The 16,293-nt window shown below is 35.3% G+C and overlaps 1 protein-coding gene across 1 annotated transcript in view; it reads left to right on the top strand.

Moving 5' to 3' along the window:
* The window catches only part of LOC144435796 (forkhead box protein K2-like), a 35,229-nt gene extending 20,404 nt beyond the window's left edge, over nucleotides 1–14,825 (top strand). The window contains exons 3-7 of the mRNA XM_078124419.1: nucleotides 1,617–1,908; nucleotides 7,741–7,937; nucleotides 8,369–8,579; nucleotides 9,519–9,714; nucleotides 10,694–14,825. Of these exons, the coding sequence (XP_077980545.1) occupies nucleotides 1,617–1,908; nucleotides 7,741–7,937; nucleotides 8,369–8,579; nucleotides 9,519–9,714; nucleotides 10,694–10,977 (1,180 nt within the window). The 3' untranslated portion in view covers nucleotides 10,978–14,825. The remainder of the gene's footprint in view (nucleotides 1–1,616; nucleotides 1,909–7,740; nucleotides 7,938–8,368; nucleotides 8,580–9,518; nucleotides 9,715–10,693) is intronic.
* Nucleotides 14,826–16,293: the final 1,468 nt, after the last annotated feature.

Here is a 16,293-nt window from a genome sequence, read left to right as displayed (position 1 = left end):
GAAGAGGAAACATCGTCGTTTGTACAACCACAAGTAATCAGGAAGTCATGAACAGTGAGACTCTATTTTTAGAACGATGTACTGACACGTGTTTACAGTGAGTGAACTCAATCTCGTTGCTAGGACACAATCTGAATTTGGCAACATTATGTACCGTTATTGTAACCATAGTATGATCAGTAGGACCCGACGAAGTTTGAATTGATACACTGTATGTATAATCTGAACGTTCAATTTGTGTTTGTAGATGTTATTTCCTTAACATTTTATATTGCAATTCAAATTCAAAAACAATGTGTGAATGTAAATTTGTAAAGATGTCTACATTGTCATGGAGTAATATAACACAGAGTTTTTTTCAGTAATCTTTATTCAGTTCTGATGTTGATTTCATAATGTATACCATCTTCACCCTGTAAGAAATAATTGCCTTTCAATATGTTTGTTATTGTATATGTAATGATTCTAATGTTTGTAATTGTAGTTTGAAAAAAATATACCAATAATGTAATGAAACCAAATAAATATCAGTACAGTGTTGTTTTGTGCTGTGAACAATGTACATATGTTTTAGGGATGTTTCATTTGTTGTGAGTATGTATGTATGTATGTATGTATGTAAGAATCAATGAATTAATTAATATTCAATATGTAAATTATTTTAATTTATTCATGAATATTAATGAGCGACCAGGACTCATCCAGTCATCAGCAGAACCCTGAAAATGAATATATTCCTGCAGGGACTTGTATGTTAATGTACATCCTGTTATTCACTGATTCACCTTTATTTGATATTTGACAGAACAAATAAAGGATTGTGTGTGTGTGTGTGCGTGTGTGTGTGTGTGTGCGTGCGTGCGTGTGCATGCGTGTGTGCGTGCGTGCGTGCGTGCATACCTGCGTGCCCATCAAAACTAAATAAAAACAACACACTAATAGACAGTTAATCCCATACTATGGATAGCTTCCATATACATGTACCAAATGTAGTGATTAGATTTGAAATAAAAGGAATTCAAAGTGACTACTGAGAATACAATTTTTTTCACATTACGGGTACATCATTTACAAAATGTAGCTTTAGGCAAAATCACAATCTGACAATAAACATCACCACTGGGGGGCTTGTAATTATTTCAACAATAGAGCAGTCATAACAATGTATGATATTTGTTCAGAAATCAAAAGTGACAATTCAAATGAAGATATGGGAGTCACATAAACTTAATAGAACATTTGCTACCTTGTGCAGTCATGCAGTGTGACTCCTGAATAATTTGATACCATATTGGCATTGGATACTACAAATGTAATCTGTAGGACACTCGGAGGGCAAATGCCAAGGTTGACATTGTAATATATTTTTTTACAATTTGAATATTGCTATGATTTGAAATGAATAATACAATGTACATGTATAAGAGTAACTTGCAAAGTCAATTTTTTTTTATAAGGTACAAGATCCACATAGAGTTCTTTATCTCATGGCATTGCCTGTGGGCAATATCACCTCTAGCTGCATAGCGAGTGTGTCAGACTGTTCATGCGGAAGGAAGGGCACCTATATATATTTAGGCTTGTAATAATATTCCATAAATTTGTTTTGTTTTCAGTGCTGCCAACTCCTGTCCGTCAAGTCCACGTGGAGGTACAGGTCACCGTAGAAACGTGGCATCAGACCTCCAAGCCGCAGCCTATGCTGCAGCAGCCGTAGCAGAGGACAAGGAAAGCCAATCATCAAACAATGAGAATCCTAAGGATGACTCAAAGCCGCCGTTTTCATACGCTCAGCTAATAGTACAAGCTATTATTTCAGCACAAGATAAGCAATTAACACTTAGTGGCATCTATAGTCACATTATGAAAAATTATCCGTATTATCGGTCAGCTGATAAAGGTTGGCAGGTAAGTTCTCAATTTCTAAATTGATACCAATGATCTTGTGTCAGGTTTTACTTAGTTTAAATATTGTTGTTTTCAATTATCACTGAATGGACAGAAAAACTGCGTGGAGTTGCCGATTATACATGATTGTTTATTCATTCAAAGAGAATTAAATGAAAGTAATTTTGTTGTGAATAAAATACTGGATGCCTGTCACTAAAGTTAAAAATCCATAGCTGTAATTAATAACATTTTGTGTTGATTTTTACCCTTTGAAAAATAATAGTGATATTTTGCAGGAAACTTCAATCACCATATTAGATAAATTATTTGTCAGTGTCTACTGGTCATTGATGGTGTTATGTAGACTGGTTTGACAATTCTGTGTAAACAAGATACATTCTGGACCATTATTCAATCGTCTGACTAACAAATTTTAAGTTGATGGAATGCTGATAGGGTTCATTTGATGAGTAGGAAATTATGCATGCTTTCCTCAGCATAACAGAGTAAATATAACTCTCGCTATAAGTCGATAATGAGAAAAACTATTGTGAGAACAAATACAGATCCGGGTCATAACTATTGTGGATTTAACATGAAATGCGCCTTGTGAAATAAACTGTTAAATTAAACTTAGCTGTTACATTGATCAAGAAAACTCCAGTCAATTCTCAGTTAAAATCAAGGAAATAATCCGGGTTCACTGTACAAAATTTGGAAGTAGAGGTGAAAATGATATGAAAAGTAAACCATATTTTTAGAATCCAATATGGCCGCCGAATACTATTCTAAGGGAAAATTAATGATTATCATTTTCCCTGAAAACAAGACAATGCTTTCCATATTTCCCTTTTTTTTTATTTGGAAAGGACCATCAACAACTTTTTATATGGCAAATTTGGAGAGATTTTCAGAACTTTAATTCTCATCCCCAAACTACATGCATTCTACCTTAAATACAGAGGAAATAAAAACACCATACTTATCTCGTGTCTCTTTTGGTTTATGGACGTTTATATACAGACTCAAACAATCCATTAAAATAGATTGAAAGACATAAAAAATGAGGCAGCCCCGACTAAATATATAAGTTACAGGAGAAGTGACAGTTATATTGTAACAATGTGTTACCATGGCAACTTTGTATGATTTATTAAATAGAACCTGAAAAAAAAATATGAATGTTGAAAGGGTCATAACAGATTTAATAGTTGTGTGAGATATACATGTATTGACAGGTACTGAACACGGGAAGGTTGTAGTTTTAACAATACTTGCGATTCACGAAGTGATAGCAAGTGATTTACAGGTTGTTTGTTTCATACTATCCACTTTAAATGCCATAGACTAGTGACGTAGCAATGTCAATAGAACCCTTCTGACTTTCCTCAATTATTTTTAGAAAAAGTTTTTATGGGCTGCCACAAAAAATTTGGTTTCTGTTCTGTATGTATACATATATTTTGATATAATAGAAATTGGTATTAAGAATTGAAAAGAAATGTCGCCATTATTGTGTGTAATTACAGAAGGTCACCACCATCAAAGCAGTGTACGTCATTATACTGTATTAGTCGTGTGTCGTGTTTAGTTAGGAAAATTTAACTCGCAGCTAAAAGGAGAGAGTGTATGTTTTGTCGGTGTGCTCATGTCTGGCTTTGTGCACATTCACTAAAATCTAAAATATAGAATGAATGAATACATTTAGAAAATAAAACAATAACTATTAATAGTATCTTTGTATGAACTCTATAGAAATATATATATATATATATATATATATATATATATATTTCTATAGAGTTCATACATATATATATATATATATATATATATATATATATATATATGTAGGAAGCAGTTAGAAATAAAACAACTATTATTGTGTGAATTCTAAAGAAATATATATAAATATAGAAAGCAGTTAGAAATAAAACTAACCATTATTGTGTAAATTCTATAAAAATATCTAAATATAGAAAGCAGTTAGAAATACTGTAAAACTAACCATTATTGTGTGAATTCTATAGAAATATATCAATATAGAAAGCAGTTAGAAATAAAACAATAACCATTATTGTGCGAATTCTATAGAAATATAGGAAGCAGTTAGAAATAAAACAATAACCATTATTGTGTGAATTCTATAGAAATATATCAATATAGCAAGCAGTTAGAAATTAAACAACCATTATTGTGTGAATTCTATAGAAATATATAAATGTAGGAAGCAGTTAGAAATAAAACAATAACCATTATTGTATGAATTCTATAGAAGTATAGAAAGCAGTTAGAAATAAAACAATAACCATTATTGTATGAATTAGAAATATAGAAATATATTATATAGGAAGGAGCTATAAATAGATGAGGAAGGGAATAGTACCTACAGCTGTTATTGAAAGTGTAGGAGAACATGAAACGGAGACAACTGTTTACTTCAGATTAAGTTCTATGACTACATTGTGCCAGAGGATGGTTGCATTTTATGTATGAATTCTAGTCTAGTAGTGTGCATCTCAGTAAATTTGAATTATCAATATGGTTGCTAGGTAATGCTAGGTAATACTAAAGTAGCCAGTTTCTCAATGAATTATTTGTGTATTTCAATTTCTAATAATTTAATAATATCCAAGATGTACTATTTGAAACAAAAACATTGTGAAATGAAGATTATATTAAATATGAAATTTTGATGGTTCAAAATGTGAAATTATAATATAAAAATTTGATACCCTGTATTCCAGTCATTTGTTGTAAAGTTTGTTTTAGATAGATTTAAGATTAAGGTTGTTGTATAGGCTATTTTTCATCCAATTCTTTATTGTAGAAATATTTTTGTAACTTTGTTAAAAATAACGATATTGACTCCAAATTTTCTGAGTTTGTCCCTTTAATATTCATCATAACATTAAAAACATTAAAATAGAGTTTGTTTAAATTATGATGAAATTTGACACCTGTGTATATTATTATATCATATTTTTCATATTTTCCACTCTGTAATAGGCAATTTTGATTATTTTTTTTTTTAATTTTTAACAGTTGTCATCATAAATATACATGTCAAAATCTGTCTAGACAAAATTTTGAATTTTTGATCCAAAATGCTTCAAATAAATTTTCAAAAAGGCAATTTTTGTTGTATGTGAGCCCTATTTTCAACAAAGCAGTGCCGAGTGCCTGTTTCACTAACATAAAAACCCTCTAAGCAGTTTCTCGTCCTTCATCTCAATTGTCAAATAAAACAAACCCGAATTCCCTAGCATGTATAATAAGCTAGAACGAGTTAAATGAAGAAACGTTCAAAATGGTCAAAAAGGCAAAAAATGCCATTTTTTGACAACTTCTCAACCAGTTCGCGGTACTTGTAAAGACAATATTTTAGAACGCGTAAGGGATTCTGTCTCTTTGAACCCTCTAGAATGAATGAAAATCGTAATATGACTCAAAAACAGGTTAACACTCTGGTATATGGACGCTTACATTGCTAATATGTAGCGTTTCGGTAATGCGATCAACTGTGTCAAGGCTCGGGGGACATCAACAAACTCATGCATATTGCGCATGCGTATCTTTGATGTCAATACGGTTGCTCAGTTACTTTCTACAGCGTGTTATGAAAACTATTAGCTGCCGTTGGACAACCCTTGAAGACTCACTACCATATTTGGCATACACTACCACGATGCCGAAAACGAAAATAGGTAAAAGACGTTCCAAACTTCATTACAAGGCCTTGGCTGAGAATGGAGGGACAGTGTTTCCGTGTGATCATATCTAGTCCTGCTTGCAGACGTATGTAACTTGTACGTGTGGGGTGTAGATTATGAACATGACCTTGGAGGACAATTGTCAGACTAGAGTTCCGAATTACTCCCTCTGAAACTACGCATCGGACTACAGCAGATCTTGTGTATTTTACGCATTTCAATAAGAATTACATAGAAAAATTTGTGTCTGCAGACAGCCATACGTATTCCATTAGCCCAAGAAGACAGAGCCAGTTTGCCTACAGTGTAAGCTCACACGTGTGAATGGCGCGGTACATGCAAACGTGAGTTCTATGATGCAAATCGTTGTTCCTGAAAGTGACTGTTCGATAGTCCATGACGACTCAAATGTACAATGTGAGCAAAATTAAAATGTTTCAATGTTTCAATTAGGTCCTCAGTTTAATTGACGTGTGTTACGGATCATTCCCTGGGAAAATCATGATTTCCATCCGCAGTTGCTTTGGATTTGTTTGTTGTTGTGTCTTTGATTACTTGATGTGTTGCCCATGTAGGCATGCAATCTGAAAATTGTTGTTTTATTCAGGAAAGCGACTCTTAAAATGTTTCTAAGCCGTTCATAAAATGTTAAATATTTGTTGGCACTATCAGACAGTAGTCGAGTCATGACATCAACTAACATCATAGAGACATACTGGGATTATATTTACCGCTACGGAAACCAAACTTGGCTCGATCAGTATTCACCGTACCGCATGCATTTGTTTTGAAATACATCGCTTGTGGTTGTGTAGATGTGAACTCGTACTCGCACATGTGACACGGTGATGTTATATTTGCCTTAGTCTAGAAACGAATACGACGTGAATAGTAATACATGTAGTTTAGTTAAGATTGACTGCTTTCAGAGATGACACCATGGGTTTTGGAAATAGAACAAGTTTAATCAATCATAAAACAGCCTTCACCGAATTTTGAAAAACAAAACGTGGAAGGAAAATTGTAGGAAAATCATTTGACTTGAGATCGTATGTACACAATACATCGACGCCGTATATAATACATCGACGCCGTACTTCTGAAATATGCTAAACTCAGAGTGTGGGCGATACTTCTGCGGTCACCTGAATCTATCAGAAGCACATGCTCATCAAAAATTGTCATCCATCAAACATTTTTTTTTCTTCTTTAAATTTATAACAATTGACAAAAATGCCGACACTCAACGTTTTACAATCAGGCATTTAAAATACTAAATCATCTTTACGGCAGACTCTCACACTCCCCGTGTGTGTGTTACTCGGGGAAGTTGTTGTAGAGGGCGCATCAGACTCCCCAGCAAAATGTCAATTACTCTTAGTTGGTCAAAGTTTGTGGCCGTGTTACTGCTTATTGACGGTATGCCCTTTGCTAGTTCCGACTCCAGTGCGTCTAAATAAAAATGTATGAGTGGATTTACATAGTTTTATTGATAAATTCACCTGACGTCCTAGCCCACACAAACACCTTAATGAACTTTGAGATAAATTTTGTCTTTCTTGTACGACATGACAGATTATGGCATCCCACTCCCTGTCATTTAGATGTTATTCCCGAATATTTGTATTCGTTCAGCCGAGGAAACTATGAGTGACTTACAGTGTTAGAGGCCTTGTCATTAAAAATCAAACCATATGTCACCCAAAATTTCTGACTCAAGAAAAAATTAGACAATTGTGTAATTATACCTGCAGGAGCTTAATGGAATAAAATATGACAGTTTTTGAATGTTTTGGCGTAGATAATAATGCACTGATGTGACCTAGAAGAGTCGGAAAATACATCCCACATTTTGTGGTGTGAATCTTAACAACTTAGCGTTCAAGCTTACAGGTGTAAAGTTATTGGTTTATGCCTGAAAAATTATCTCTGACATTCACAGGAACAGTCTACATTCGGTTGTTGTGAAAAAGTTTATTAACTGTAACTAAAATTTTCCCACCACATGTGTGTGCGTACGTACGTACGTACGTACGTACGTACGTACGTACGTACGTACATGCGTGCGTGCGTGCGTGTGTGTGTGCATGTTTGTAGACCTCCCAGCAGTAAAACATGTTTCGTTGTTTCATTGCAGAATTCAATTCGACACAATTTGTCGTTGAATCGTTATTTTATCAAAGTGCCGCGTTCTCAAGAGGAACCTGGCAAAGGGTCATTTTGGAGGTTAGATCCTGCCTCAGAGGCCAAACTTACAGAACAAGCATTTAGAAGACGGAGGCAAAGAGGTGTACCTTGTTTTAGTAGGACACCATTTGGTGGTATTTCATCAAGGTGAGTGAAATAGAATGTCACACCCCTCGGGTTGTCATTCATGTTTACAATACAATATGTAGTCTCAACTGGTCAAATTGTCAGGGGTATACCAGCCCAAGGAGTGATGTACTGCTTAAATGCACTTTACCATATGATACTGAAAGGACTGCACTGTTGACACATCATCCTCATATTACACCTCCCTCAAACAGCCCTTGAAGGCTTTTGGAAGTGCAAAGGATGAAACCCTTGATATACACATGTAGCAAGCTCTGTCCTTCCATGTTCCCATTTATTTTGCAGAGCTAGGTTAATTTGGGCACATTGATGGGTTAAAACTTGCCACAGGACTTTTGCAAATTAATGGCAGGAGCAAGACTGAAATTGGCAACCAGTTTCACTCCTAACCATTTCATACCAATTTACATTGTGTAATTTTGTATTGACAGGTCTGCCCCAGCTTCACCAAGTCATGTTGTACAGTTTGCTGATGGCTTCACACCTGAAGCATTGTCCCGTGAAGCTTCACCAGCACCGTCAAGTAGTGATGCTGAACAGACTTTAGAACAACAACAACAACAACAACAACAACTAAGTACGACAGTAATTCAATCACCACAGGCGCCACAGCCATCTAGAATTGTTAGCCAATTACAAGAGGTAGGTCACTCACAATAAAGCAAACCAAAATGCCGTACTGAATATCTGGCCCTTTGTCAGGTAATCACCACAAGAGGGCGCACCAGACTTGGCAAAATGAGGGCTAAATTTTTTGTCATGCCACTGGTTGAATGGTATTGCGTGAAAGAATAAATGAAATGTGTGTGAGAGAAATATGTGTTGTTCTTAAAAGAGTATTAGAGTAGTGGTTAGATATGTTTTGATTACAGTGTGTGGTCGCTAATAAAACAGTATAGTTGGAACAACATATAGAACAAGTGGTAACTTTGTGTCTGTTGGCTTTATTCTACAATACGCCGCTAATCTGGCCCACACTTCCTTCCACCATTAATGGCTTGCAAATAGCACTCCTAGTGGCCAAACCAAGAAATATTTTATCTTTCCTATAACTGGAGTATGTCATATTGTTCTCAAAGGTTTAACTATCTGAGACCATACACTTAGTACCATTTGTGAAATGACTGCAGTCAGCTCTAATTTCTCTTAAGTTGAAATTCAGCTAAAATGAGACACGACTAAAAGACTTATAAGTTTTACCTTTTACCACTACACACCTTTGATATGTCAATAAACTGCACATCAGTGAATGTGAGAAATTTGGACAAATATTTTCATTTTGCCAGAATCGGAATGGTGGACAGTGGTGGTTGGTGTTAGCAGTATTTGTAGGAGTTGAGGGGTGTCTTCTCCTTCCTTCACAATACTGTAGTGCACCTTTCCTGCAGAAATAGCCACATGTAGGGTGATAATGATATGCTGTAAAGTGACCTCCGTAGCGACACTTCACATCATGACATCAAATGTATATATATCACAATTATTGCCATTTTTTGCTGAATACGAGTCCCCAGCTTCAAACATGATACATAACATTGTCAGCTTTGAAATAAACATCTAACTCTTACACATTTCTTGCAGGTTAAATTTACTCCTATGTCGCCACCGCCGGGAGTTCCTGTAGCTGTTACCATGGCAACACATCAACTGCCTACAATCATTAGCCAACCTAAAAATTACACAGTGACAACTGCCACAGCTATGCCAGTTAGTAATGGTGTCATGGCAGATAATGCTGTTAGTAATCTGAAGAGAGATGACAATAGGCCTAGTGATGGTAAGGTTGAATTTCATTTACAACAAGTAACACTAAAGTAAAGCACGTCCCCATAGCCCTACACTTTTTTATAGCATTCATATCAAGTGTAAAAGTATACTGTTCCAATTGGTTTATTGTACATACTTACCCATGCACTGTCAATCAACTTGATGAAATTTGCAAAAACTCTGTGTCAAAATATTGTTTTGGGCATCTTATCTTAAGCAGAATAAAGATGCGAGTGACACCACTCAATAAGAAACTTGTGTCCGTACTTCACTTAAATTTAGCACCTTACAGTAGCTGCATGCTTTTGTTTCTGTTCCAAATTTACAATTTTGTCAGCCCATTCTTGTAAATCATGGAAATCTTTACATGTGTTTAGAGTACTTTGACAAATCTCACTAATGTGTAGGGCTGTAAATATCTCACCATTAAACGTTTGCCGGTCTCTCATTTTACATAGTCAATATACTCCATATTTTTTGTTCAACTTTGCTCGTGCATGGTATAATGCACTATTAAAGGAATGTATTTGTTTGAAAAACAAGACGTTATTTGGGAATTAGAAAAAAAGTACTCAGTCGTTTGTGGAATGCCAATAGTACCGATAAATATAATATAGTATTTGTAGTGTAACTATGTTTTCCAGTGTACTATAGGTACTGAAACAAAGTGAAAGCACAGTCTATGTATGTATTTATTTATTTATCGGATAACCAACAGAAGCTAGTTCCAATTATAGGCTCCTTTGGTTCAGTGTTTGTGCAGGAGGAAACCAGAGTACCCGGGGAAAACCAGTGTTGTACGGTAGAGTCAAACTGAACGACACTCTTCTTACTTACAGCGTGGTAAATTTAATCAAACCCTGAATGTGTTCGAACCCTGACCGCTGTGGTAAGAGGCAAGTGGTTTAACCACTCTGCCACCGACAACTTAATTTTTGGTGACATAATTTATGTACATTCTGTTTACAATATTGTGTATTTGTTTACAGACAAGCAATCAATGCAGTCAGCAGTAATCAAACCAGTCCACACAATAGCACAACAGGTAATGGCCATAGATAACAAACCAATGCCGTCTGTTGCCGTGTCGTATACAACTCAGCCTATGGTATCGACGTCGGGCATAAACGTCTTAGCCACCTCTGCAGCTAACGCTCCCTTTGTACCAACCAAGCGACCACTAAACGGAAGCCATATGACAGAAGACAGAGACGGAATGAAGCGACCAAAAGTAGAAAGTAACGAAACTTGGAATAACACCGAGGGAAAGTGAGCTGTATTTTACGTACTGATCTCAGGGTTATGCTGCCGTTTTTATCTGATGACAAATATTGGTGGTGTGAGGGCAGAGGAGGAGTAAAGGTTCGGCTTGTCTCACTGTTTTGTTTAAAGGCCATCTATTTATGAACAAAAGAAGGGAAATCCATCCTGTCCATATTTAGTCTTGCAGCCATATTTTATGATGAAAGAAAAAATCAACAAAATACAATCCATCAATAATGAACATGATAATGAATTTGAGTGAATACCTCTCTCTCTCTCTCTCTCTCTGAGGAAGGTTTGAGGAGAGCTTTTAATCAAGGTTGAATTCTATTAGAAATTGGGGGACAATGATTAGAGGGCATGATATGCATGCGGGATATTGGCGATATCTCAGAAAACATTGATGGTTGAGTAAGAATCTTGCAAGCCATATCTTTGACAGCACAGCAATACATGTACTTAGTTTTACTAGCATCCTCGTTTGTTATGTTCATAAACCTAGCTTTAGTTTAGTTCAAAGTGCCCAATACACATGGGGTAGTACGTTTTACTTTGCTTGCACCACATACTTGTCATAAATACAAGAGAGAGAAACGGACTCCTTTCTTTAAATTTCTGATAATTATATGAGTGTATATTCTTAGTTGTCCCTCAGACCAGAAAGCTGGGTATCTGAATGTATGTAAAAATGAAAGGCTGTGAAATGTACACTATGTCTATTACATTCAAGCCTGGAAAAAAAAAAAACATGCAAGTGTACAGGAATGGGTTTGCGACTTGACACAAAGTTGTTTGTTCAGTTCCTGCTAACATACAATTTAAAAATTACTAGGTACTGAGTAAACAAGACTTTGTTTTCTGGTATTAGTGGGATCATTATTTGTGCTGGGTGTTGGGTTGTAATTTTTATGGAAAAAAATATATATATACAAAAAAAAAATATAGTAGAATAACGTTCAATAGTAATGGACAAATTCCTGAATCTTTTAATGTGGCATGGTGGATTTTTTGTTCCATGTCAGCTTGAAGGGAAAGTTATAATACAAAGAGTACTAAACATATTGAATTACTATACCTGCCTAACCCGTGTCTTAGTAGTGGTGTCACCCAATCCCAAGTAAACAATAGGACTGAAACAAAATACTGGGTTAGAGGGGGGATATCCGGTTGCCTTTATGAAGATTTATTCAGCAACAATTGTGTTCAATCAAATAAGTTGTGTTGATTTCAATGAATGTGTAAAGATATTTCTTTTTCTTTTTTTCCTTCTTTGTGTAGATAGGAGTTCTGTCTTTATTTCGAAACACAAAAGGTGCAAGTATTTGTGTCGTTCATGTCTATAAACACTATATAAAAAAAATATCAGCATGAATTTTTATTTTTAAAGAAATTTGCGAGAGAAATGTTATTAGATTAGTTTCCCTGTTGTGGTTTCTGAACCGTTTGTTTTCTGTGAATTTCATATATTTTGTTACATTTCTTGACACACTGTTGGATTTACTACTATGAATGAAGTCTTTATGTTACTATTAGCTTCATGCTTGTTTTTCGGCAAAATCTTTTACCAGGAAACATTTTGGCTTTTTTTTTTTTTTAAAGTAACGGAAGCCGTTTCCAATCGTTTAGAAGTATAGTGTGGTGGCGCTATTGCATCAGCAGTGTCACACAAAAAAAAAGCTTAAAAAGCATGCTTCAGCTACTAAGCTAAAAAGAGATTTTATGGTATTATTCCAGCAGCATCAATGTGTGCAAAAAGAAAAATAGTCTTAAAATTTGGACTTAGTTCTTGTGATGGTTTGAAAGTCTCTTGCTTGTCCAACAAGCTCTTGATTTGAAGGAGATGTGTTGATTCTTAGTTTGTTTTTTTTTGTTTTTTTTGAATTTATATTATTGGAAAAAAATAAGTACACTTGTATGTAGATACTTAGAGAAAAAGACTATTTCATTGTATTGTGGTGGATAGATTATTTTGAATATTAGATTGTTACCCACCCAACCACCCCCGTTTAATTAATGTAGCATCACCATTTGTATAGAGAAATGGTGTTAGCATAGTCGCTTTAATAGCAGTGAGGGGACAACAGGGTTTAATTAATGACTGGGATCAAAGTATTTTTACAACAGGGGAAATCGAATACAGAGATTGTTCATTCATTCAAGTTATTTTGTACACCGAGTTGAGGGTAGGGTTGGGGTCCCCGATACATATCGTTTCAATACTGTGCAGGCCCAGAGAGTACTTGTATACAAACAATACCCTTGTCATGATTTCTCACTATTTGTCAGTCTCCCGTTACATTAGTGTGGAGACATTACTGTGTAAAAGTATTCAGTCTGTTATGTTATGTTATGTTATGTTATGTTAATATTATACCTTACCTAACCTAACCGAAACTGTTCTGTATTTTTTTATATGTTAAAAAAAAAGTACAGCAGAGAAATTTTCATATTATTATTAAGTGTATGTTTGACATGATTCTAGTCAATATATATAATTCATTCAGACTATTTAGAGATGATGTAGACAACTGGAGCATGGTGATTAGTATCAACAAAGACGTCGTTGTGAAATTTTTTGATGAAAATGACGCCGAATTTTGTTGTTGGCGTGTCTAGTACATTGATTATGTGATGGTATGAGAATCTATAGGATATCCGTACGTCGTGTTGTTATAAGGTGTGTGTATTTCAAAAGTGAGTCTATTGCCAAAATAATTCTCTTACTGATGCATTGAATAAGCTAGACAAAGATTGATGTTAGACATTGGGTGGTACATAACCTGGTAAGATCAGCAGAAGTACAGTCGTGCCTAGCATTGCTACTTGTTGTGTCGTTTTGTTGTGTATTCATCTGCAGTGTGATATTTTTGTGTTTAGTTTATTTAATGTGGAATTGTTATATTTACGGAGACTGGGATTTCAGTTTGTGTATATTGCAGAAGAGCACACGCCTATTATAGAGAAAGGAGGCAGAGTTGCTATCCCAGTCAGTGAATATAAAATACCACCTGGTTTATGACACATTTGAAACGGTGCAGTAGATTTCCAGTTTGGGCACCATGTGTGGATTTGTGCACAGTCATATAAAACATGCTGGTTAAACTGACTGATTCGTCATAGTGAGTGGCAAGTGACCACCACATCCACTGTGATGAATCCTGTAGTCTACATGCTAATGATCTGTATATCTCGCATTAGATAGTTCAGGCAGTGTCGCTGGTTTCACTCACAACTGAGACATATTGTACTGTCACTGCTTGTAATGTGCCAGCTTAGACTTAGGTTAACAAATTCAGTACATCAATTTTTATGACATGTAATCTTTTCAAGGCAGCATCCAGTAACCTCAATGAACTAAATGTTTGTAGTTTTTTCTATGATTGGAACTCAAACATTTGTGTATAGACAAAAGCATAGGAGAAAGCTTGCTAGCTGTAGTACTGTGAATTGAAATTGTAGGCTGTTTTCAGTGAAGCATTTATTGGAGTGAAAAAAAAAAGAGGTGAAAGTTAATAAAATGATGGGCATGACAGGGGAGAATGTTTTAGTGATAGATTGGGGTGGCATGGTTGTTTTTCTTTTTTTTGCAACTTGTACAAAAAAACAACAACTTGGTGGATAGATATATCAAAAAAAAAAACCTAGTGATATGCTGTTGTGTAGAATGATTGTCATGTAGTCTATCAGTACATTTGTGTTCTATTTTTTTCTTTGACACTGTGGATTTTTTACAAGTTGATTGCTATCGTATATTCTATGAGACATAACCCAAGCAGTACAGTGTATTGACAAGTACAGATGATGTGTAGGCCAGTCTTTGTACAGCTTTTCTTCCTTGATGAATCAGTAAAAGTGGTCTTGACATCTTAACATGTGGCATTTCGTATCATCATTTCAGGTTGTTCAAATATGTGTACACACTCACAGAGACAGGCACAAAGTCACACACATGCATGCATATGTAGATAGATAGATAGATACATTCGTACGTACGTACATACATACATACATACATACATACATACATACATACATACATACATACATACATACATGCATACATACATACATACATTCATACATACGTACATACATACGTACGTACGTACGTACGTACGTACATCCATCTATCCAACCATTCATCCATCCATCCATCCATCCATCCATACATACATATATACATACATACATACATACATACATACATACATACATACATACATACATACATACATACATACATACATACATACATACATACATACATACATAAAAGCAAGCAAGTATGCATGTGGTAACGTAACATTAAAGATATAATACTATTACTCGGGCCATAATAGTCATAGTGCCCTCAATTAGTGTCCTGAAGAAATGATAACACTGCTATTCTTTGCTAGCCCCTCCCCAAAGTCATGACAATCGATGTTACTCTGCCAATGTATGAGGAGCGCCCACAACCAGTATCATCAAGAAATGATAACACTTGTCCGTTGCTAGCCTCTCCCCAATATCATGCCAATAGAAGGGCACCCTCAACCAATATCGTGAAGAAATAACTGCTAGTCTCGCTCCATTGCAAAAGCTCTCAACATTTCTGGTTAAAATGTTATTTTTAAGTGTAATAAAGTCGAAAGAAGCCTAAATATAACAACATAAGCAGCACTGTCGCATACAATGTCTCCATTGTCATACGGCCATTATAAGAGCGCCCTCAACCAGTATCATGAAGAAATGACATTAAACTACTGTTCTTTGCAAGCCCCTCTCCCAATGTCATCATAAGAGCGCCCTCAACCAGTATCATGAAGAAATGATATTAAACTGCTATTCTTAGCAAGCCCCTTTCCCCAATGTCATGCCAAAAAAGAGCACCCTCAACCAGTATCATCAACAAATTCAAGAAAATGAGACATACGTACAGCTACAAATACACTGCCAGTGACAGCACTTCAAAAATGTTTCAAATAACTTTTTATTACAAGTTCTTCCATAAGAATAAATACTACTGTATGCACTATGGGCCAACAAAAGGATACATTATACAAATTCTAAGAAGCGATTTAGATTTTGCAATGTTCTAGACAACACTTTATCTTTGGTGCCAAATGAACACTAAAATTACATGCAACTTAATGGTACAACAAAGTTTGTATTGTATGTATGTATGTATGTATGTAGGTAGGTAGGTAGGTAGGTAGGTAGATAGGTAGGTAGGTATGTAAACTATGTATGTATGTATGTATGTAGTTAGATAGGTAGGTAAACTATGGATGGATGGATGGATGTATGTATGTATGCATGTATGCATGTATGTACGTATGTATGT

The sequence above is a fragment of the Glandiceps talaboti genome, chromosome 5 (assembly GCF_964340395.1).
Source record: "Glandiceps talaboti chromosome 5, keGlaTala1.1, whole genome shotgun sequence".
Lineage (NCBI taxonomy): Eukaryota > Metazoa > Hemichordata > Enteropneusta > Spengelidae > Glandiceps > Glandiceps talaboti.
This window is presented reverse-complemented; position numbering and strand designations above follow the sequence as displayed.